The sequence below is a fragment of the Strix uralensis genome, chromosome 20 (assembly GCF_047716275.1).
Source record: "Strix uralensis isolate ZFMK-TIS-50842 chromosome 20, bStrUra1, whole genome shotgun sequence".
In the NCBI taxonomy this organism is placed as follows: domain Eukaryota; kingdom Metazoa; phylum Chordata; class Aves; order Strigiformes; family Strigidae; genus Strix; species Strix uralensis.
Window position 1 is genome coordinate 11,425,995 of NC_133991.1, and position 22,642 is coordinate 11,448,636.

The window sequence follows — 22,642 nt, forward strand, 5'->3', positions numbered from 1 at the left end:
GAAACTGCTTTGTTTGGACATCCTAAAATGCCCAAATTCAAATAAAGAGAATCATCTGATGTGCTAAATTTGATCTTGATTTGGAATTATTTTGCTCTGCACTAATTTATTTGTCCAATCAGTTATTAATCTTTTTGAGTTTTCGAAGATGCTTTCTTGCTGTAATCTTACAACTAATCCTCTGATCCCTAATCTCAGAAAATGCTTTTTTGTTTAAAAAAAATAAGTACTTTTCTTGGTATACTGAAACAAAACTGATGCTTTGCTGACTTACAAGATGATTACAGTATAGTTTTACTCGCTTGTTAAATTGCATGTAATATTGCATCTTTTCATATGATCCTGTTTATTTTCTTTTGACAGTGAAAGTAGAACAATGTCACTTCTCTGGTTGCTTAAGTAATGCAGTTGCCCAGTTGGGTTTGGTTGTATAATAAAAGCTTTTCATGAATATGTTACAGACCTGTCTCTGTGAGAAGTGGGGAACTTCCTAAGTTTAAATTGAAGAAACTCAAAAAGTAAAGCATGTAAAGTTGGTCTCACCTCTTGTGCCAAAGATGGACTCATATCATAGAAAAGAGCAACAATCTCAACTGCTGGAATTAATTTGTGTTGCAAACATGAGATTGTTGAGGAACTCTGGTGAAAATCCTAGGCATCTTCACAGAATATGTTTTGAGGAATTTAGTTATTAAGAATACTTCTGTTGTGAAATTGCCAGGCTGATTTCATCTTCACAGAATAGCATTCATCTCCATAGAAGAGCTGAAGCAAAGTCATGCTACTTCAAAGTATAGTCAGACTGATTTTTTTTTTTTTTGGCCTTTTTTTTTACTTACAGTTTTCTCTCAGAAAGAAAATTCTCATGGAAAAAAGTCCTTTATTTTGAAAATTACTATTGTTTCTGATTCTCTTTAAGAGAGAAAAAAAGATTAATCCAGTCTTTTAAAACTTCTTTTAAATTATTTATTTCCTATGAGAATCTTAGGGGAACAATTTTCGAATAGGTTTTGGTTAGAAGAGAGATAAATTTATCTACTTTGTGATAGCTGGTTTGTTGTCCCAAAGGGTTAGTAACAACTAGCTTTCGATCTAACTCATCATTTTATCCATAAACAGAAGCAGTAGAACTGTGTGCTACTTTTTCACAAAAAGTACTTACAGTATATGTAGTGTGTAAGTTGTTATTGATCTGATTTCAGTTGGCCTGTTGGTATGTACATTATCTTTTGCCCTTTTCTTACAATTGTGAATGCAGGGAACGTACCTTCACCGAATGCTCCTTTAAAAAGAGTGTTGGCTTACACCGGCTGCTTTAGTCGAATGCAAACAATTAAAGAGATACATGAATATCTCTCCCAGAGGCTACGTATAAAAGAAGAAGATATGCGCCTCTGGTTGTACAATAGTGAGGTAATGTCTGTCTTTTTTTTTTGAAATCAGCTATTGAATATTGTGTATCTTATTATTTTCTAGAAACTATCAACTACACATCCACAGGAAAAAAATAATAGTGGACTTAACTTTCCTTTGCAGTTTAACTGCCCAGGGTGGAAAACTCTTGCCACTTGTTTTCTAGAGTTTTTCATGCACTCCAAGCAGTGAAATTTAGATTTTGGTGTTAATGACCCAGAAAACTTATCTCTTGTTTTTCTAGTAGCCTGATAAACATTTAATTATCCTGTGATGTATTTAAAAATTGGCAATTGGTTGACCTATTAAAAGGCTTCATAGGAAGTTTCATAGAAACTTTTAAATGGAAATAAAAATACATCCTTTCTTTGACATGCATGATGCTGTAGGCTTATGTTGGCACAGAAGCCAGCAGCCATCTAGGATCTTTTTCAAATGTGTATGTGAAGAAATCACAATGAACAAGCAGAATGTATCCCTCCAAATCATGAAGTGCATGTAATTCTCTCATTCTAAAGAAATGCCACATAAAATTAAAACATTGAACTAGATGCTTCTGGAGATCAGTGAACTACTGTATTTAATTCACATAGGTAGGAAACTGGTGCTCTCATTTTTGTGAAGTTGTTAATACTGTTTTAATTTCATTGCTTCAAGATTAAAGTATCCTCAGAGGATTTTAAATCTAGAAGTAATAACTATATGGAGTATTTTTTCTCCTGCAGAACTATCTTACTTTGTTGGATGATGAAGATCACAGACTGGAGTATCTTAAAATCCAAGATGAGCAGCATTTAGTAATAGAAGGTATAAAAAGGGCCTATAATTGGTTTACATACTAAAAATTAATAATTTTCTGTGGGTATATATATGGTTAGTAAATTGCATGTAGTACCCATTTCTGTAATTGCCCAAACTACACAAATATATAGGCCTACTGCCCAAATATGTTATTTTTGGAAATGTTTCGAGAAGGAAGAGTATGTGTAAACAGTTGTCTGTCTCTTTATCTGTATGTATTGAAAGAAATACAGGAAGAAATACTAAAGCATCAAATAATCCACTGCCCCTACAGTAATAACTAAAATGCCAGAGATGTAACAAAAGTGGTGTGCAGCATCTGAGCCTTTTTCATGATCTCATTTTTCTTTCACTAATTTTACAAGGTTATGATATTTGCATGAAGATATTTTTATTCACAAAGCAAAAGGTGAAGAAAACTGCATATTTCAGTCCATGTCAGGTTCATTGCTAAGATTTTCATTACAAGCTGCCGTTATTTTCACATCTGGAGAGAACCTAACACCTTTGGACTTGACTGCTTGACTGACTCTTGTTGCAATGAAAAGGCATCACGAACAATCTCAACCTTTCTTGTTTCAGTTTGTCTATTGTGTCCCACCCTCCTGCCATGTGCTGCTTCGCTAGGCAGTGCCGTCAGTCACAAATACCTTCAGCCTTTGTCAGAGGTATCAGGGTGCACGTATCAGCTGAGTTTTCAACTAGTTTGACCTTTCTGGCTAATTTTTTAATGTGAGAAACAGAAGCTTATATCCTTAATCCACTCTACTGTTGTCCTTACATCACAGAAGCGAGATCAGGGTCTCGCCTTGTTTCTGTACAAGTTTCACTTAGTGTAGTTTAATATTACACCTCAGGTTGGCATGCTAGATGGACTTACATTTTTTGCCACTTGGCCCAACTCATATTTAATCAATTTGAAGTTGGCAGAGTGGCTGATGCAGTTCACTGTGTAGCTGCATTAATCACTAGATGCAAGAGAAGAAATAGGAATTTGTAGAGGGAGGGGAGAGGGACTGGCACCTTGCTCTGTCAGGTGAAGCAGAACCCTGAGGCTGTAGTTCAATAAACAAACCAGCATTAAGTCAGCACTGCCACTGAAAGCTGCAGTCCACCCTGCCTCTATTTATTATGCCATTTGCCTTACCCGTGGACAACTACTTGGCACCCATCTGAGGAACTCGCTGTGAGAGGCGATCTGGTGAAAAATAACTCCCTTTTCCTCTCTTCAGCCAGGTTCCTTAAGCCAGTGTGCTGTATGGCTTGTGTCAATGCAAGATAGAGATTTACAGAGGGATCCTATGGGAACACAGTGGTACAGATAATTTAGCAAAGCTTGCATTTTTTTGTCCCACTTTATCTCGAAACACATGTAATTTGTCCCTATTTTGAAATACACTTGAATCTTTTGTTGGTTCGTAACAACAAAAAATAGTAGTGATCACTCAGAAAGTGAATAGATTTGTTCAAATCTGGGGCATCCTTATTAAGTATTAGAATAAGTTCTGAAAAATTTGTTATCCAACAGGAAAGAAGTCTCCAGGCTGCTTTCTAAAGATGTTACTGGCATGGTTGGAATGATGCCAGTATTAGAATGATTTCCAATAATGTTAGGAAACACTGAAATGAAAACTAGGAAAAATACAGCTAAAAATAAGCAAATTTCTAATCTCAATTAAATATTAGAAAATTTTAATTAAACCTCTTCAGCTGTATAAGCTCTCAGGAGTAAGTAACAAACAATTTAAAAAAATCCTTATACCATATCTCTTTCTAGTTCGAAACAAAGACATGAGCTGGCCAGAGGAGATGTCTTTTATAGCAAACAGCAGTAAAATAGACAGACATAAAGGTAAGTGTTTCAGCATAGTAACTGAATTGTGATCAGAAGAAAAATCCAAGAGGCTGCATTTTGTTGAAACAATTATTTTTAATATAAGTGCTCTTAACCTTGGAAGAGGTGTTTTATGCCTCTGCTGCTTTGCTTGTTCTTTCTGTTTTATTAAGTTAGATGCTGGAAATGTGGAAGGGTTGGATGTACAGATAGGTAAATTTGTAGATGTTCAGATGCAGCAGTAGCAAATGGCACATAGCAAATTCTGGATTTTGTGTTTATTACCATAGATTTTTTTAAGGTAATGAATAGTTAAGATTTTAACAAATTAATCCAGAAATTTCAATACCATAATTATTTACCTGAAAATAGTTTGTATGGATTGGGCTGATGTCTGTGGTGGATCAGATCCAACAAAATACCTCCATTTCTGTTAATTTCTGTTGAGAGAGCAGACATTTTGAACAGGCTTGGTCCTCTGTTGCATCTATGCTAGCTGCAGTCTTGTAATTGGGAGCAGGTTAAATGGAATTGGTTACTGTGAAAAGGTCATATTCTTAACTTTACTGATACACCATTCTGAATTTTTCATGTCTGCACAGTTGGTATAATTATGTTCTCTTTTTCTCAGTTCCTACTGAAAAGGGTGCTACTGGATTAAGCAATCTGGGTAACACGTGTTTCATGAACTCCAGCATCCAGTGTGTCAGTAACACGCAACCTCTGACGCGCTATTTCATCTCAGGAAGGCATCTTTATGAACTTAACAGGTAATTTTCTATTTGAGGCCTTTGGCATTTTAGATGCTGTAACATTTCTTTAAAATGAGTTTCAGCTTTCAGAAGTAGGCAATATGAATAAATCCTTTTAAGCTCAGTGTTACCAACCATCAGCTATACAGCAGACACTAGGTTAGTTAAATGAAAATACAACCTCTTTTGTTTCTGGGAGTTAAAACAGTTCAGCAAGAAGCCTTTGCCCTTCTTTGTTTACCCCATGTTTGAACTTTGTTTAAATTTTAGTATGGTATTAATTACTTTATGATTTCTAGGACAAATCCAATAGGCATGAAAGGACACATGGCCAAGTGCTATGGGGATTTGGTTCAGGAGTTGTGGAGTGGAACTCAGAAGAATATAGCACCGTTAAAGCTGCGGGTAAGTCTGTGATGTGTGTTATTTAAAGGTAGAAAGCAAGAACTTCTTTGAATAGCAGAAATCTTGTAATGTGGTTTTTCCTGATGTTAACCTTTATTGTAATGGTTCTGGGACTCAACCCAGTATCTTCCCTAGAGAAAGGGAAGGATGCGTGGACGTATATTTCACATTGAATTATTTCACATTGGCTCAGAGGCCGATGACCACATCCTGGGCAGTCAGTTATCACGTGTGTTGCTCCGAACCGGTCACAGAACTTGCTTTCTTGCCTATAAGGAGCGTAGGGGAAGTGTTCAGGAAGGGGCTGTGCAGGGGCAAGATGCGCATCTGGAGGAGCCCAGGGTTCATCAGTCCTGGTGCTCAGGACTTGAGCAGCTTTCTGTGGAGTACAATCATGGTTCAGTGGCTGTAAGCTCAAAGGAGTTACCTGATATGAATCAGAGGTGGTGGTATAAGATGTGACTTTTCTAGCCCTTGTTAGGGACAAAAGATTATGCATTTGCCTGTAAATGGTCTCTTGTTCTGCAAGCGTGGGGTTTACCTTTAACTCTTGGCAATTGAATTTGTGCTCATTGACAGCGTGCCTCTTGTCTACAGTATTTTGATTTATTGGTACAATTTTTGTTACCTGATGTTAAATAACTTCTGGGGGGTTTTTTTGTAGTGGACGATAGCAAAATATGCTCCAAGATTTAATGGCTTTCAACAGCAAGACTCGCAGGAGCTTCTGGCTTTTCTTTTGGATGGTCTTCATGAGGATTTGAACAGAGTTCATGATAAGCCATATGTTGAACTGAAAGACAGTGATGGTCGACCAGACTGGGAAGTAGCAGCAGAGGTATGGGTTAAAAATTTTGGGTTTGGGGTTTCTTTGCTTGCTGTTTTCTTTTTTCCTTATAGTCCTAAGCTGCGAAGTTGTTGATGAGGCTGTCTGTGGCGATACTCTTTCAGGACTGTACTGTCTTTGGGAACTCGTTAGGTCTGTGATTCAAGGAGTCAATTTTACCTTTGAAATGAAAATAAGTTTTAAATATTATAATAAAAGCATGAATATGATACTTCACAATCATTTTGGCAGTTCCTCAGAATTAGAGAGTATCAAAATATTTCAAGATACCTGATGGATCCTTTCAGAAATACTTCAAATGATGTCATACCTTGATTATTGTGTTCGCTGAAATAACTTTACTTATGTTGAAACTAAATACTTCCTATTTATTAGAAATTGGTAAACAACTTTTATGGAAATAATTTGACTTCCATAGGCCAATGAAACTTTGAAGGTCTTGCAGCATATCCTCCTTCCTGTAGTTCCAGCAAGTAGTCTCAGTTTCTAACTTTGTATTGGTTTTTGTACTTCATTTTAGGCCTGGGAAAACCATCTGAGAAGAAACAGATCCATTGTTGTAGATTTATTTCATGGGCAGCTGAAGTCACAAGTAAAATGTAAAACTTGTGGACATATAAGTGTTAGATTTGACCCTTTTAATTTTTTATCCTTGCCTTTGCCAATGGATAGCTACATGCACCTAGAAATTACAGGTGAGTAGTAGCGTTTAACTCCCTATAAACTTGGCAGTGCTAAAATGAGAATTGTATATATAGAACAGATTTTCAACAGCTATAAAACATCCAAATTTTGTTTGTGTTAGTACTTACATTTAAAAATAGTACAACCATTATAATAGAGTACAAGAATTTTAATTGGAATACAGTTAAACTAAAATAAAACCTTGAAAACCAGCATAGATGGCCCGTTTTTAATCTTGACTAAAGGACTTAATACAGAAACTTGTAAAATGGAGATTCTGAGAACTTTCCTTCGGTTCACTGTGTTGTGGAGGTTGTTCTAAATCTGTCGAGAGCAAAAGAGAAGGGTTGGGGGGAGTATACAAACAAAAAATACCTTCTAGGTCATGAACTATACTATGAAGAACCCATGCATTGTTGGAAAAGAGGCAAAAGGAAAGATGATAAAAAAGTGAAACAAGTTTTGAAACCATTTTCTACTGCTTAGGCAGCAAGAGCTTTTCTGACATTTGTGTGCAGACCTTGAAAATTGGCTGGTAAAAAAAAAAATCATATCTTCAAGTAAGGAAAAAAAATACTTTCTAATAAGTAAGTAGCTGTAATGTATTACTCTCGTTAAAACTCTCCTGGTTTGCTGACCAGTGTGTTTCTTTTCCCCTTTAAAGTAATTAAATTAGATGGTACTACTCCTGTTCGGTATGGCCTGAGATTGAACATGGATGAGAAGTATACAGGTTTGAAAAAACAGTTAAGTGAACTCTGTGGGCTAAAACCAGAACAGATTCTACTTGCAGAAGTGCATAGCTCCAATATAAAGGTAAGAAAAAAAAAATTAATCATTGCTGCAACATACTTCTGGTATTTTTGTTTATTATTTGTACAGCGGCATGCTTCATTCTTTTTGACATTAAGTTTTGCTTACAAGAACTGTGAAATAATTTAACTGAATGTGTGATTAAAAAGATTAGTTCTATCTCTGTATTAACTTTTATTTCATTCTTAAACCGTAATTTGGCTTGCTTTAAATAGATTTAAAATCAGAGTAAACTGAACCAAAATAAACCACTTGTAAACAAAATTAATAGTCGTGTAGAAGCTTGCAGAAATTTAGTTGAATTGATTACTAATTATATTTTTAGGAAAAAAAGGATAAAATAATCTTGAGGTAATAAATCTCAAGTTCAAGTGCTTTGAGTTTAAGCACTGTTGAGACATTGGAGGCATAAGTAATGACTGGCTTTACTATGTATGTATATGTGTGTGTATATATTTAATTTTTTTTGCTGTCATTGAATAGGACTAAAACTGCTTGAAACTGGGTGCTCTCAGTGCCTTTAGAGAACCATTAATAACTCTCTGCAAAAAGGTGTGCTTGTTGGCTCCCTTTTTACCTCCTAGAAAGGTGTAAGAAAGCAGATGGGAGGGGAGAGATAAGCTCTTAGATACACTGTTTTCAAAAGAACAAAACGTGTTCAGAGTCACAGGTAGAAGGGTATACATGTCTGACTAACTTTCTCTTTTTTTACTGAAGAACTTTCCTCAAGACAACCAGAAAGTTCGGTTATCAGTGAGTGGGTTTTTGTGTGCATTTGAAATACCAATTCCAGGATCACCTACATCAGCATCAAGTCCTGTGCAGACAGGTAAAAGAAAACATCTTTGTTTTCCTGTTCATTTAAAATGCACAGTGCTTAGGTACTGGAGAAATTCAGGAGAAAACCTTAATTCCTAATAGTAAGTAAAGAGTGAGGATTAAAGAAAAGACAAATAAGTTAGAGTTCTTATCCACAGAGAAGCTGTGAGCAGTCTCAGTACCTACTGATGGTCTGTGAGCGCATTTTTAGGATCGTGCCCAGGATAGCAGCCTGAAGATTGCTATATACTTACTTTAGTTAAAGACACAATCACACAAAGTATTTTATTACTTGTGGATTGACTCTAAGGCAGGACATATGAAAAATGGGAAGCATGGTTTTGGTTTTATTGTTTGTGGTTTCATATATAGGTTGTAAACGCTTCTGTTACTCTTTGCTCTTGCATGCTCTGATTTTGCAAAGTTGTAGGCAAGTAAAAGGTTAGATGTTGCTCTTAAGGAGAGTAGGACATACTTCATGAAATGCACTGAACAGAATGGAAAGGGTGAAAATCTCATGATCAATTCTGGTTACTGAAGGTAATTGAGAATGTAATTGTCTACCTACAGATGTCTCAACTGGGCCATCAGCTAATGGAGCACCCAACATAATGATGAATGGGGACCTTCCTAAACCAACCCTAATTCCAAACGGAATGCCAAATACTGTAGTGCCATGTGGAACAGAGCGTAACCTTGCCAACTGGACTCTCAACGGCCACGTGCCCTCGCTTTCTGATAGTCCATGTACAGGGTATATAATTGCAGTCCACAGAAAAATGGTGAGTAGATTTTGCGTTTGTTATAAATTGCTCACGTAACACACTTTGAAAGAAAGTCAGCGAGGATTTTTTTAATGTCCATATGATAAATTAATCTTTATTTCTTAAGAAGAGAGAGCATGAATATATTTTCCTCTTAAGTGAGCGCCAAGTTCTACAGAAACACAACTCTTGTAAATTTAAATAGTAATGTCTAATGGTGTATTTTTCTTTCCTTAGTACTGGCATGCTTCCCAGTTCTTTAACGCTGAGATGCATACTTGGGCGTTCGCTAACTCCCTGATTAAATGTTCCAGACTCTTTGAGCAGAAAAAATTCTAATTAGAGGAGCTACTAGAGATGCATTTCTTTCCCATTATGTGCAAAAGCCTTATTTCTTATACGGAAACGGAGTGAAGATAAATAGTCCATCCCTGGGGCGTTCTGTTAGCGTGAACTACTCTCTGTAAAAGCATCTGTAGTTAAGTTGAACTCTGAATGTCAAAGCCAGATGACTGAACACCTCAAATAGCCACGCGTTCTGTGTGTGCTGTGTCCAGGCTTTAGTCTGCTGGCATTTAGAGCCTGGTGGATGTGGGCCAGGAGGCTGTTAACTTCCTTCTTCACTGTGTGTGTGTATGAGGGTTTTTTGCTTTGTTCTCTCAAGTAATGGCCACTAACCACTGTTATCACTGTTATCTTGATTCGGGTTTTGCAGAATCTCATAGGTGATTGGTATAATGCTTTGGAGCCATGGCAAGCTGCTAGTTATACAGCTTAAAAACCAGTAAAAGTTGTTTGTGGAAGCTATTCCAGGAACCCATGCTTGTCATTGTCAAAAATCTTATCAATGGAAAGGGTTAATTGTATAAAACTTATGCAAGGCAGTTTGCTGTACCTCAGTGTCATTAAGTTGAGATGGTAAATCTTTCTTATAAATGGGAGATGTAGCCTAAAGGTTAGTTTGTCTGCTTGGAATAAGTTGTGTACAAGTCTGTAGTCCCTCCTTTAGACATAAGGGTTTTCTTTCTCTAGCAAACATGAGCTTGCCTAGTGCAGAGGTTGTTTTGGGACAGGTATTAGCATCATTAGCTGCGTGTCTGCATTACAGTAGTACCATGTGGTGGGAAATGTGAGAAATACCACCTGAAATACAAAATATTGTACATGGCTGAAATACAGATTTATGTTTGATGTGGTCTAGTGCCTAAATAACACTGCCATAATATCATACAATACAAAAAAGTTTTCAGGCAATTTCAAGTCAATGATCAAAATTTACAGTATTTAATATTGGAAACAATGGCTGAAATGCAGTACTTCTAATAGAATTAATGGTTTATTTTAATTGCCAAAGCCTGAAATAAGTAACAAGGTCAGCATCCTAGTAATTATGGTAATGTGAGTTAATGCATACTTATATCTGAGTCATTCTTTTATTTCACATATGCAGATGCGGACAGAATTATATTTTCTTTCATCTCAGAAGAATCGTCCCAGTCTCTTTGGAATGCCACTGATTGTTCCTTGTACAGTTCATACACGGAAAAAAGACCTGTATGATGCAGTGTGGATCCAGGTTTCCAGGCTTGCTAGCCCGCTCCCGCCTCAGGAAGCTAGTAATCATGCCCAAGACTGGTGAGTTTGGCATCTCAGTCTTTGGCTTGAATTTACAGTTGGCTTAGACTTAAAAGATTTGAAAATCTATTCATTCTTCATCTTTATCAGTTTTGACTTCTCATAATACCTCTGTTGAATGAACATATGCCTTTTAATGTATAACTAAGCTTTAAATGTCAACAACTTCAGGAACAATTGTCTGTGCTTTTACCCCAGACGCTTTCTGCCTGCAGATTCCATTTAGTGGGTTGTTTTCGTAAGAAATCATTTGAGTCCTGCAATTTAATAATGGCAGTAATTAAAAATAACTTCTAATCCTTTTTAATACAGTTAAATGTAGTATGCCTTCTAGCTGCACTTAAGGATTGGCTTTACACGATTTGGTTTGTTCGTTCTCATCCAGTGACTGATAATTCATTATATCTGACAAATTTAGGTGATCTAAAGGCAGGTTTTGTTTAATAGCTTAATCTAATAAAAATTAGAATTTCGAGGGTTTTTTGGGTGGGTTTTTTTTAAGTAAACATGGCAAACATAGTGAAGGAAGGTAATTGGCAGTCTGAATGAGTGCTCGTGTTTCATATTGCATTCTCTTCTGTTTCAGTGATGATAGCATGGGGTATCAGTATCCATTCACCTTAAGGGTAGTTCAAAAGGATGGAAATTCTTGTGCTTGGTGTCCATGGTACAGGTAAATTGTCCTTTTCAAGATTTAAGGAAGGGAATCACTCCAGCAGAAATGTAATTTATGGTAATGCGTTTCTGAGATGTTTCAGATTCAGAGGTAATATCAAATAATAAGAATCTAGAATCTAATTTAACCAAAACCCTCACATGGCAGGCTTTCACTGTAGAACAGCTTTTATGACTTTGAGAGCTGAAAGCTCTGCTGACACAGAAACTAAATTAGGAGACAGACATGACAGTATCAAAAACCTCTTAACCCCTCAAAATAATCTGTGTGCGTGTGTGTATATATGCAGGCACATATGTGTACATATTTGGAGGATTTGTGGGGCTTTCATACAAACCAAAACTTTTAGATGTGAATCATCTACCCTGCCTCGTTCCTGTGCCATTTGAAGGGTAAAAAGTAAAACGGACAGTAAGAAATTCACCCTGGAAGCACACTAGGAATTTTCCCCAAAGACCTTGCTTTCAGACTCTTGCTGGAAGGTATTCAGACCATTTGCTTATTTTAAAAAATAGGTCTCTTGCAGCTAGATAAATAAAGTACATTATCATATTGTAAAATACTTGTGGAGACAAAACACTGTAGATTTGGTGTCACAGGTAGGCTTGGTCAGCGTTACACACAGGTAGATGGATGCGCTCACCCAACTGCTTCAATTTCTCATCTCTATTAAAGTTTTGTAGTAAAATAGCAAACTGACATAGATCACTGTTTTATGAAAATGCCTGTCTTACACTGAAGGCAAGGCCTGAAACTTTGGGGCTGCATATGTTACAAAATAAGGAGCAGAATTGGAGTGTGAAGTAATGTAAAACTTAGTTTGGGACAGTTTACTTACCACATCCAACTTTTTGACTTAGATTTTGCCGTGGCTGTAAAATTGAGTGCACAGAAGATAGGGCTTGTGTTGGGAATGCTTACATCGCTGTAGACTGGGATCCAACAGCGCTCCATCTGCGCTACCAGACGTCGCAAGAACGGGTAAAATTTCCATGCAAACCCTTTGTTGTTTGTTAATAGCCCTGAAGCACAACCCATTCCACCAAACTTTTAATTTCAATATTTTTTTTTTTGCACAATCAATGTTTCTTTTGTCCATTTTCTGTTAAACTAAAGCCAGTAATCATTGAACAGTCTATTCTAGATAAATTAATGTCTTAATGTGACCATAATGTGGAAGGGAAGCTTTTAAGAAACCACAACAGTGTATTTTCTGTCTGTTGTGAGTTGCTTTTGATCTAGTCTCCACAATACATTACAAAATATGTTAATTGGATACATTTCCTAAGCATACCAGTGCTATAAACAGTTATTCATGTGAGTAAACCTATTTCCTCATCAAGTCGACAAAACCTAACTAAAGGTAAGCCTATAGCTGAGTTAATCTAGAATAAGTGTTCAAACTTGTGAGTTAAATCTATAAACTTGTGCTTTATGGATAATTTTATAAACAGAACCCAAGAATAAGGATGGAGCATTATTTGTATGTCTGCCTCTTCATAATTGAAATTAAATTTCTGCTAAAACTTAGTGCATCTAGTTTTTATCTTTAATCCTAAATAACCATATGATGTTATTTGTATGATACAGTGAATAGAACATTCCTCTGAGCAGTGGTTTATGTTTCCAAGTCAGATACAGTTTTATCTCGCTTCAGATTGTAGAAGAACATGAAAGTGTTGAACAAAGCCGACGAGCTCAAGCAGAGCCCATCAATCTCGATAGCTGTCTTAGAGCCTTCACCAGTGAGGAAGAGCTGGGGGAGGATGAGATGTACTACTGTTCCAAATGCAAGACCCATTGTTTGGCCACCAAAAAACTGGATCTGTGGAGACTTCCCCCTATTTTGGTATGATCTTGTGTAATTTTCCTCTACAGCAACAAAACCAAAGCACATTGATCACAAATTTGAATTGCTACGTGTGTCTCCTTGTTCTGAATAAGATTTGCTTTTGCTGACAGTCTCAGGAGGGGCATTGACTCCGTTTGCTTCATGCATTTTTGTAATGCAGACAAATAAAACAAGCCTCAAATCCTTTTGAATCTTTTTAGCTGACACATTGCAGGAAATGGTGGTGTTTTGCATTCAGTGTCGTCTGTTCTGACATAGGATTCACGCTCAGGCAGTCTTTCTGGTAACATGATCTTTTGTCTAGTTGTGTAACACCTGCATTTGTCGCTTTTCAAATTTGGTAGGTTGTTCAAAACACACAGTGCTGATCACTGAATTGAAGCAACCTTTTCCATTGTTTCCCCATGAAAATATTTGTTCTGTATTTTACCAGCTTGATCCCAAAATCCAAATTGTCACATTACAGCAATGTTACTGTTTTAAATTAGCATATGCTAAAATGTGTATGTTTCAGGAAAAATTATCTTTAAACAGTGAAGTTACTCACTGTGATGTAATTGTCCTCCTTTAATTTTCTCTAACATGTTTCTCCTTAGATCATTCACCTGAAAAGATTTCAGTTCGTAAATGGCCGCTGGATTAAATCTCAGAAAATTGTTAAATTTCCCAGAGAAAATTTTGACCCAAGTGCCTTTTTGGTACAAAGGGATCCAAGTAATTTTCAAAGAAAGCAGCTAACACTCCAGGTTGACAGCCTTCCTGAACCACGGACTCTCCAAGGGGAGTCTAGAAAAATAGATCTGCAGGTCACCTACACACCAGGAGAAGGAGATACGCTGAACAGAAGTCCATCCTCCCTTAACACTACTGTCTTGAATAATATCAAAGGTAAATAGGGAACATCCCAGTCAATACTGATATTTGGAGGGGGGAAAAAACATAATTAGGAATAAAATCTAATGTTTCTTTGGCCAAAGCACTACATTTATTCTGAAACACTCCTTTCTGTTGTTGTTTGCCCTGGAAAGCTTAGTGAAGCTTTACCGTAAAAAAAAAAAAAAAAAAAAAAAGAAAAATAATTACTTGTTATCAACAGATATTGGCACTATCTGCTTGAGTGAGGCAGGTGCTCCTGCATAAAGGACTTAGGTTTCAGTTTATAGATGGTAGTGTATTGTGTGTGTGCAAAGATAGTTTTACTTTTATAGACTACTCATTAGTTGTAGTGAAACAGTGTTTTTTAATGTTTGGTTATGCAAAAAAACCACTTTAAAAAAAAAAATCTAGACTATGTGTTTACTTACCTTAGTAGTCCACGTGTTTTCTGTTTTAGCATCTCCGTCTTTGGGGAGGAAGAGTGGAGCCAGCTGTCCTTCAAGTAAAAACAGTAGCCCAAATAGTAGCCCAAGGACTTTAGGAAGAGGTAAAGGGCGTCTGCGGCTACCACAACTGGGTAAAAACAAACTCTCAAGTAGCAAAGAAAATTTGGATTCAAGTAAGGAGAACGGTACTGACCAGGAACAGAGATTTACTTCTGATCAAGGCGATGCTCTCACTAGAGGGCAGATTCTGGGTGGTAGCCAGAGTGAACTATATACTGCTCAGGACAGTGAGCTGACTCTAGCCAACGGATACATCTGTGAGCAGAACGCCTATAGCAATGGCAGCATCAACGGTCAAATCGATAACCACAGCGAGGATGATACTACAGATGACCAAAGAGAAGAAGTTTGTGTTAACCCTATTTACAATCTATATGCAATTTCGGTAAGTTGATTTTCTTTATGCAAGTAAACTATCTTTATGTAGCATTATTTTGACTAAATGCATTTACTCCGTTTCCATTACAGAAAGTAGGGCTTTATTGATGAGAACAAAGTAGAGCCGTTGTCAGCAAAATAAATTTGCCATAAAATGAGTACAGCTGAAAAATATATCTCTGCATAATGATTTTTCTGCTTGGGTATATAAAGTTAGTCAGCTCCAGATGTATAGGTTGTCATGAACCACTGTCACTCCCTTAAAGATCATGAATTTGTGAATCATTTATTCTGTAAATTCTGGGGTTTGATGTTTGATCCAGAATTGATTTTCTTCTTCATTTTCTTCAGTGCCATTCAGGAATTATGGGAGGGGGTCATTATGTCACTTATGCCAAAAACCCGAACAACAAGTGGTACTGCTACAACGACAGTAGCTGTAAGGTAAATAATTTATTTTTTGTAGCAAATCAATTTTCATGTTGGTTACTTAGTGCTAAAAAAAGTTACATTTGGTGAGAACTGTTCTTTGAAATCATGAGCATCTCAAAAGTTGCATTGGATAAATATTAAAATTGTTAACTGAAATTGTGCATGAGGTTTTTTTTCAAGTCAACATCTGTTCACTGGCTGCCACCATGGTTAAGGAAAGATGCTTATTTTGTACAGAGATGGAAAAATTACTAAAAATGGAAGTCTAAGAATATCTTTCGTGATGCTAGCGGTTTTGTGTTCAATTACTGAATAACTAAGTTCTGACATTTCTAAGTGTTTGCATTTGTCCCTATAAAATTTGTCAGACTTTTCAAGTACATAATGGAGCCTGATAACTATAACAGGGGAGACAGAAAATGTGATTCTTCTTGTTCTACACAGCCAGTTAAAAACACTGTTTCTAGGGCAATTGTGTGTATTTTGAGTTCAGTGAGAGTAACACCGTTGTCCCGTCGCGTGTTTCAGACGGTGTTTTTCTCTTTCTCAGGAATTGCATCCCGATGAGATCGACACCGACTCTGCCTACATTCTTTTCTATGAGCAGCAGGGGGTAGACTATGCACAATTTCTGCCAAAGATAGACGGCAAAAAGATGGCAGACACAAGCAGCATGGATGAAGATTTTGAGTCAGATTATAAGAAATACTGTGTTTTACAGTAAGCGGATGATCTTCCATGGACTGTTTTGGGAATGTGAGGGATAACATCCTGAAAGTTACATTTGGCGAAAATGTTATTGAAACAGGTAACCTAAGTGTAGTTATCGTACCCTGTGATCTGAAAGCACAAAAAGAAAACCCTAATTAAATAGCAGTTAATATAAAGATAGTATTGTTTTGTTCTGTTATCTCACTACATGCTCTAAACATTTCTGGTGTTAGACATCAGGCTGAGACTGCCATTGGCCTTTAAATAAAATGGTTTGAGAAAAGCCAACTAGGACCAAATAAGAGCTAAATTAAATAGTCCAAACAAGAGCTAAACAAAGTAGTGTAGAGTTTACCAACTGTTCTAACAAATCCCTAAGGCTCTCTTTAGGTTTAAGATAATGGGGAAAGAAAATTGTAGTGTTGTCTTTGGACAACATGATATTGCTACCTCCTTTTTCCTGCAGTTTTATTGCATTTTATTGGCAAAACAGGGAAAGCAAGAGAATGACTAGTGCACAAACTTAAAGAATTATCATCAAGAGTAAGAAAAGTTTCCAGTTTTGCCACCACTAATGTGTCAGTTGCTTTCTTTCTGTATGTTGGGAGCACAACCAAATCATAATTTGAGAAGAGATTCATTTCTACACTTGAATGGTTTATTATAATTGTGTTTTCTCCATGTGTTGGCTGTGCAGATCAACATGTTTCAGGAATGGCTTTTCTGCCTGAAGAGTGCTATCTCAGACTGCTGAGATGCCTCGAGAAGAAACTTCAGGTTGAAGAGAGTAGTTGTGATTACACGCACGGTGTCTTAATGTGCACATTGCACAAAATGTTCCCAGCTTTTGGAAAGAAGGATGCTTGAGCTTATGTTTCATGACTGGTGTTGCTTTTAAATTTGCACTTTTAAAAATTCATATAATTAAATTCAAAAACATAGTTTGTTTTTGTTGTTGTAAGGGCTCTGGAGTGAATGGCTGTGAATTATCCACTGTGTATTTCAAACAAATAAGAAGCTGTGGCTGTCAGGTAGCTATCGTAGCATTCATGGATGGATTTTTTTTTATTATTGGTTTCATAATTTAATGGAGTTTCTTTTTTTCAAAATTTGGTTGCCTTTTCAAATTTTCTTTTTTTTGCAACAGGTTATGCATATACTTGCAGATAAACCAGAATTGCTTTCCATGCCCTTGCAACATGCTCTTTTAAGTCAGCAGGCTTATTGCATGAAGGAAAGCATGACTGAGTCTGAGCAGAGACTGGAAAAAAGATGGTTATTTTCTGAGTAGGCATTTCTTTAAACATTTTCAGTGTTAAATTATTTGCATATCTGAATGAAGATAAAAGTTTCACCCTTTTGTTCTTCAGCTGAGTCTAAGCAGCTTACTAATTTTTTCATATGTCATTGTCCAAATTCTTTAGATTTTTGTATCTTCGCTAACAAAATTGACTTATACAGTTGATCTCTGAAATAAATGTTTGGATTCATTTTAATGTGTTTTACAAGAATGCCAAACCTACCAGTAAGTTTATAATTACCAGGAAGATCCTTTATCCGTTTAAGAAGTTGTATCAGCTGATCTTGCTGTCTTTACTCAGGCAAAAGCCTCCCTGCCTTTGTTGGAGGTCGTGCCTCTTTGAGGACAGCAGATGGGTTCCAAAATTAAGTATCGTCTCAGTTGTAAAGTGTTGCTCCCTATCCTATATGGTCTTTTATCTTTAAACATTGAGACTGAAGAAAAGCAAACATGACTTGTGAATTTCTAGGTTAGAAGCTTTTTCAACACCCGTTTGTCTACTCCTCCCTCTGCAAACTCCATGAAAAGTGAAAGATATTCAACTGATTTACTTTAAAAAGTTTTATTTAAGCAGGTAGCACAATCTACTAATGTTATTTGATCTTCTGTGTTTGTTACATTGGTTGTAATTAATTTTTTAAATTAAATTAATTCATGAATTAGTAGTAAATTTATTAAGTTAACTATTAACTACATTCACTTTGTAAATTATTGTATAAAACTTATTGACAATGCACTGACTTTAGAAAGATGTTAATGTACATAAATACCTTGTAAATAAAATAGTGTTGATGTACTGGAATATGAGCTGTATTAAAAAAAGTATCGGTAATTGTATATGGAGTGAACCTGTTTATCTGTAACTATATTATTCAAACAAATTAAATACTGTGGATGCAGATGAAGTGTCACTTCTTGTCAGATAATTTTTGATAGCTCTTTTCCTGCTTTGAAGTTTCTGTACTGTTTTCATTAAGCTTAAATGGATTTATCAGTCCAAAAAATTGAAACGCGTGAGTAAACATACAACAGCTCTTTGCAGTTTGTCCAGCATGGCGCTGGTTCTGAGGAGCTCAGTACTTCAGCTCTTCTAACTTCTGGTTTTAAGTTCCTTTAGTTCTCCTTTTGAGAACATTCTGTTCATTTTTTTTTTAGAATTAGTCCATTTAATCGTTTAATATGTGTGCCTGTGTGAGAAAGTGAGAGTGAGACCTTTCCTTCTTACAAGTAAGTCTGAAGAACTACTGCACTAAACCACATTAATTCAGCTGTTCTCACATTTTGCTGTGGTGTAATTTTGATAGATCTGAAGTGAGATCAGTGATGACTTGGAAGCACAGTGGCTGCACATGGGATCCCTCATTACCTACGCTGAGAATCCTTCTGCAGGTTATTACAGTGGGAAAAAAATGTCTTTTTAAGTATTTAATTGCTTAATTTTTGTGTGTGTACTTGGACAATTAAAATTCAAGCTGTAATAATTTTATTCCAGGTTCTCATGCTGTGGTAAATAGGGCTCCTTTTGAGTTTAACAGGAATTGGGTAAAAAAAACGTTTTTCTTCAAAATGTTCCAGAAATAATGGGATTATATGAAAACCATGTAAAGATTCCATCACTGGAGGGTTTGATAGGAAGCTAGAGACAGAGCTTTTAATGGCACGTGCTGAATTTTTGCTTTCAGCTGGACTTGGGGCAGTGCAACGGTGCTCGCAGCCACGCGGCGGCAGCGCTGCCCGCCTCGTCCGCTCTCAGCAGGAGCCTGAACTCGCGTTTCATAATGTGTTCCCATGAAAAAAAATATATATTTAACCTGTTAAAATCAGAGAAAATAAAGTTTATCTGAAGTGAGAATCATCTGCATATTGCTTATTAGCACAGGGCTCACCAGAAGGAATGATTTCTGAAGTTAAAATTTTTTGTGTTACACTAGAATCTGAAGTAAATGACAGTAATTCTGCACATAAGCATTTAATTGCGCATGTATAATTGATCAGTAGGCATTTTAGGTCAAGCAGGGTATCTGTTTTCATGAGATAAAAACGGCCCTCTCAACATATGAGTCATACAAAAGACACAGAAACAAAAGGAAAGATGCAAGTTAACAAATAAATATAGTTCATAAGAACAGGCAAAGAAATAATGTGTGTGTACGTCTTCAGAGCAGACGCCTGGTTGTCTCCAGACAGCAGTTTGCATAGGTGGAGAATGAAACTGCGGCCTTCGCCAGCAAAGGAAATTCTTTCCTGCAGCTAAAGGAAGAGTCACACGCTGCAGCGCAGGCAGTCATCGCTTCCTCTGATGTTGTTTTGTAACCTGGTAAGTCTGTGAAATCACAGAGTAACTGGGGCTGGAAAAAACGAGGTCATTGCTCCATCCAAACGCTTCGGTTCCCATGTTGTAACGGTTCCCTGTGTTGTGGCGGTGTCAATACGGAGGGTGATGAGTCTGGTTACGTTTTGGTTTTCTTTGCAAGTTGTGGCAAATGTGCCACTAGGTTTCTTCTCTTTAAGAAGCGAAAGAACTTGAAGCCATCCTGAAACGCACTTTCTGGTACCAACTGTAGAAATAAGGTGGAGTTTCATATAAACGTATTTCATGGCTTTTTAGGAAGGTGGATTCCATCATGAATGCAAATAACTGCTGATGCTAATGGCAGAAGGTCCTTGGGAAAATTTTGCACAGGATACAAACTGAGTTTAGCAAGGTAAATTCTGCTGGAGATGTGGCTCATTTCATATGTTACTGCTAGAGGAAGCAGTCCCAGCATGTGTCAGACCATAACACCAAGGTTTAAAAAGGAAAGGAAGAGAGAATACTCTATTTGAGAAAATATTTGGGCTTTTTTACTCAAGAGTTGAATATGAGCTTTCTTCTAGAATCTTCTCCATCCGTGATGCACATGTTTGTTGATACTACTTGAATGTATGTCAGTGTATTTTAGATGTATCCTGCTGCTAGGTTTTAGTTGATGCAAGACTTAAGGCTAACAGAGAGGAAAGTCAAAGGCAAAAATCTCTCATGCCGTCACCAGAGGGGTAACAACTCTGAGACAAATGTGCAGGAGTAAGAGGTCAAAATTGATCTTGCTGTTGCTTGGACATGTGCATTTGCAGGTAGATTGCCGTTTAGAAGTAAAATAGAACTTCAGAAGGTGAATCCAGTTGTTGGTTCACAGAATTTCTGAAAAGAAAGGAAACAGTAACTCCAATACCTCTGATAAGCAGACTGTGCCTGAACTATATTTTCATCTGAAACTCTTCTATTGTTTACAAAGGTAAGTGTGATATTTTCTCAGTTGAATCCCTTGTTCAGTATTGCTGTTAATGACACTTAGAAAACAATCCATTTCAAAAATGAAATGATCCCTTACGTAGATGAAGGTTTTGCTCTCAGAAGCAGTGCCTTTGAAACAAAGGATCTGAAGGTACTTTCTGTACAGCCTTGGTGTACCAGTGTGTTCCTGCTGCTGCTTCTACATCTACGAGTGTTTGCTCACGTATTTTCTTCTTGATTGTATATGGTGTTGAGACATTTCCTCTGAGCAGACGCTGACTATGAGAGACTTACTGCAATTACAATCATGCTTTTTCCAAAAAAAGGAAGTAAATCTGGTTGAGTTGGCAACTGGACCAAAGTCCACTGTAAGCTAGTCTATCAGGAGTCACATATCACTTGGGGTTGTTTGTTTTCTGAATGTTTACAAAAACAGTGTGGTTATGTTTAGCTGGAAATGAACTATTGTTCCTATTTTATGGCCCTTGAAGATGCTAAATGGATATTTAACCAAGGATTAGCACGCATCAGTATCACCAAGGATGATGCCAGAGAAGCTGGTGTCTCTGGAAATGAAGCCATCTCTCACTATATTTATCAGCTGCAATTGGAGCATTTGTGCAGCACTAAATGATGACACTTGCTCAATGCAGTTGTCTTTACTGCCTAGTGATAAATTTTCAGAGCATTTACAGTGGTTGTTCTCCACAAGTGTGATAATTCCACAATGTTGAGTCACTTGTGCATTTTCAATATGGAAAATTTAATTTGAATTAAAGAATATGATCTATAGTTGTTCCTGTCATGAATTTCATCTGTTAAGGGTTTTAGATATTGAAAGTGCAATTTAAAAAAAATAAAAATTCTAATTACCAAAGATGTTCATACGTGCTGTTTTCAGTAGTAAAGCTTTTATTGATTCAGAAGTGTACCAAGGGCCATTAAATAGATGAAGGGATCATATCCCTGCCAAAAAACTGCAGCCATTTTCTGCTGCTGAATGCCTTTTACTTCCCAGATCAAAACTGTACAAGTCTCAGACGAGGACTCTCTGAAATTAGCAGAGCTCATTTTGTAAGATAGGAGCAATTGTGAAATGAGCTGTGCTGGAATTTTGCCCATGTACATTTATGCGTGTCTGAATTGCTGAAGGTACGTAGCCTACCCTTGAAGGCAGTTAGGTAGCCTTCCTTTAAACCTTGAGTAAAGTCCATCAACCAAATGGCTTTTGGTCTTTCTCCTGGGAGGGAGGGGGAAATACGCAGCAGGGAAAGTACCTTCTTATGCAAAAAACTTCTATTTCCCCCAGCATGATGGGAAGCACGGACGCACCAGCTCCTGCAAATGCCCTGCTACCAAAAGGAGTTGCCCACTGTCACTTCCCCTTAAATCTTAAAAGTCCAACTCCAAAATTATTTTTCATCTTCATCCTATTGTTTCCATCTGTTCTGGAGTTGCTGGTTACGGCCGGAGTGTATCCTCCTGTTCCTGCACTCCCTTTGGTTGGCACGGGAGATTGCATTGCTGGTTTGTTCTATATTATAGATTTACCCGTTATCTACATATCGGGGCCATTAAATGTCCTGAGAAAGCGCAGGGACTGCGGGCACAGCTGACCCGGCTGGCCAAGGGCCCGCACGATCAGCGTATGTATTAATTGCAGCTTTTGTTACACTTTTTCCCTTAGGTCCAGTAAACTGAAGCAAGAAGTTAGTAAAATGCAGTCATCCATACTTGCTGATTTATCGTTTCAGGAAAATAAAAACCTGACAGAAGCTTGGAAGATTGTGCCTTTTGTTTGGGACAAACCTCCAACTTCCTTGTTCATGTGTTAAAACATTTCCTGTTTGTGAAAATTAAAAGCAGTGTT

At 37.0% G+C, this 22,642-nt stretch overlaps 1 protein-coding gene across 7 annotated transcripts in view; it reads left to right on the top strand.

The window, feature by feature from the left end:
* The window catches only part of USP32 (ubiquitin specific peptidase 32), an 86,238-nt gene that overhangs the window by 62,501 nt on the left and 1,095 nt on the right, over positions 1 to 22,642 (top strand). For 4 of the 7 annotated variants that reach the window (XM_074890675.1, XM_074890678.1, XM_074890676.1 and 1 more), the window contains exons 17-34: positions 1,259 to 1,413; positions 2,139 to 2,220; positions 3,992 to 4,066; positions 4,680 to 4,818; positions 5,100 to 5,205; positions 5,870 to 6,043; positions 6,573 to 6,747; positions 7,401 to 7,552; positions 8,267 to 8,378; positions 8,939 to 9,150; positions 10,583 to 10,767; positions 11,354 to 11,440; positions 12,304 to 12,424; positions 13,101 to 13,292; positions 13,892 to 14,183; positions 14,629 to 15,062; positions 15,407 to 15,499; positions 16,038 to 18,409. In XM_074890675.1, coding sequence (XP_074746776.1) covers positions 1,259 to 1,413; positions 2,139 to 2,220; positions 3,992 to 4,066; positions 4,680 to 4,818; positions 5,100 to 5,205; positions 5,870 to 6,043; positions 6,573 to 6,747; positions 7,401 to 7,552; positions 8,267 to 8,378; positions 8,939 to 9,150; positions 10,583 to 10,767; positions 11,354 to 11,440; positions 12,304 to 12,424; positions 13,101 to 13,292; positions 13,892 to 14,183; positions 14,629 to 15,062; positions 15,407 to 15,499; positions 16,038 to 16,211 — 2,960 coding nt within the window. In that variant the 3' untranslated portion in view covers positions 16,212 to 18,409. Of the gene's footprint in view, positions 1 to 1,258; positions 1,414 to 2,138; positions 2,221 to 3,991; positions 4,067 to 4,679; positions 4,819 to 5,099; positions 5,206 to 5,869; positions 6,044 to 6,572; positions 6,748 to 7,400; positions 7,553 to 8,266; positions 8,379 to 8,938; positions 9,151 to 10,582; positions 10,768 to 11,353; positions 11,441 to 12,303; positions 12,425 to 13,100; positions 13,293 to 13,891; positions 14,184 to 14,628; positions 15,063 to 15,406; positions 15,500 to 16,037; positions 18,410 to 18,802; positions 18,888 to 19,658; positions 19,816 to 20,612; positions 20,774 to 22,459; positions 22,616 to 22,642 lie in introns of those variants that run through there. The other 3 variants (XR_012631760.1, XR_012631759.1, XR_012631761.1) reach the window with 3 other exon arrangements.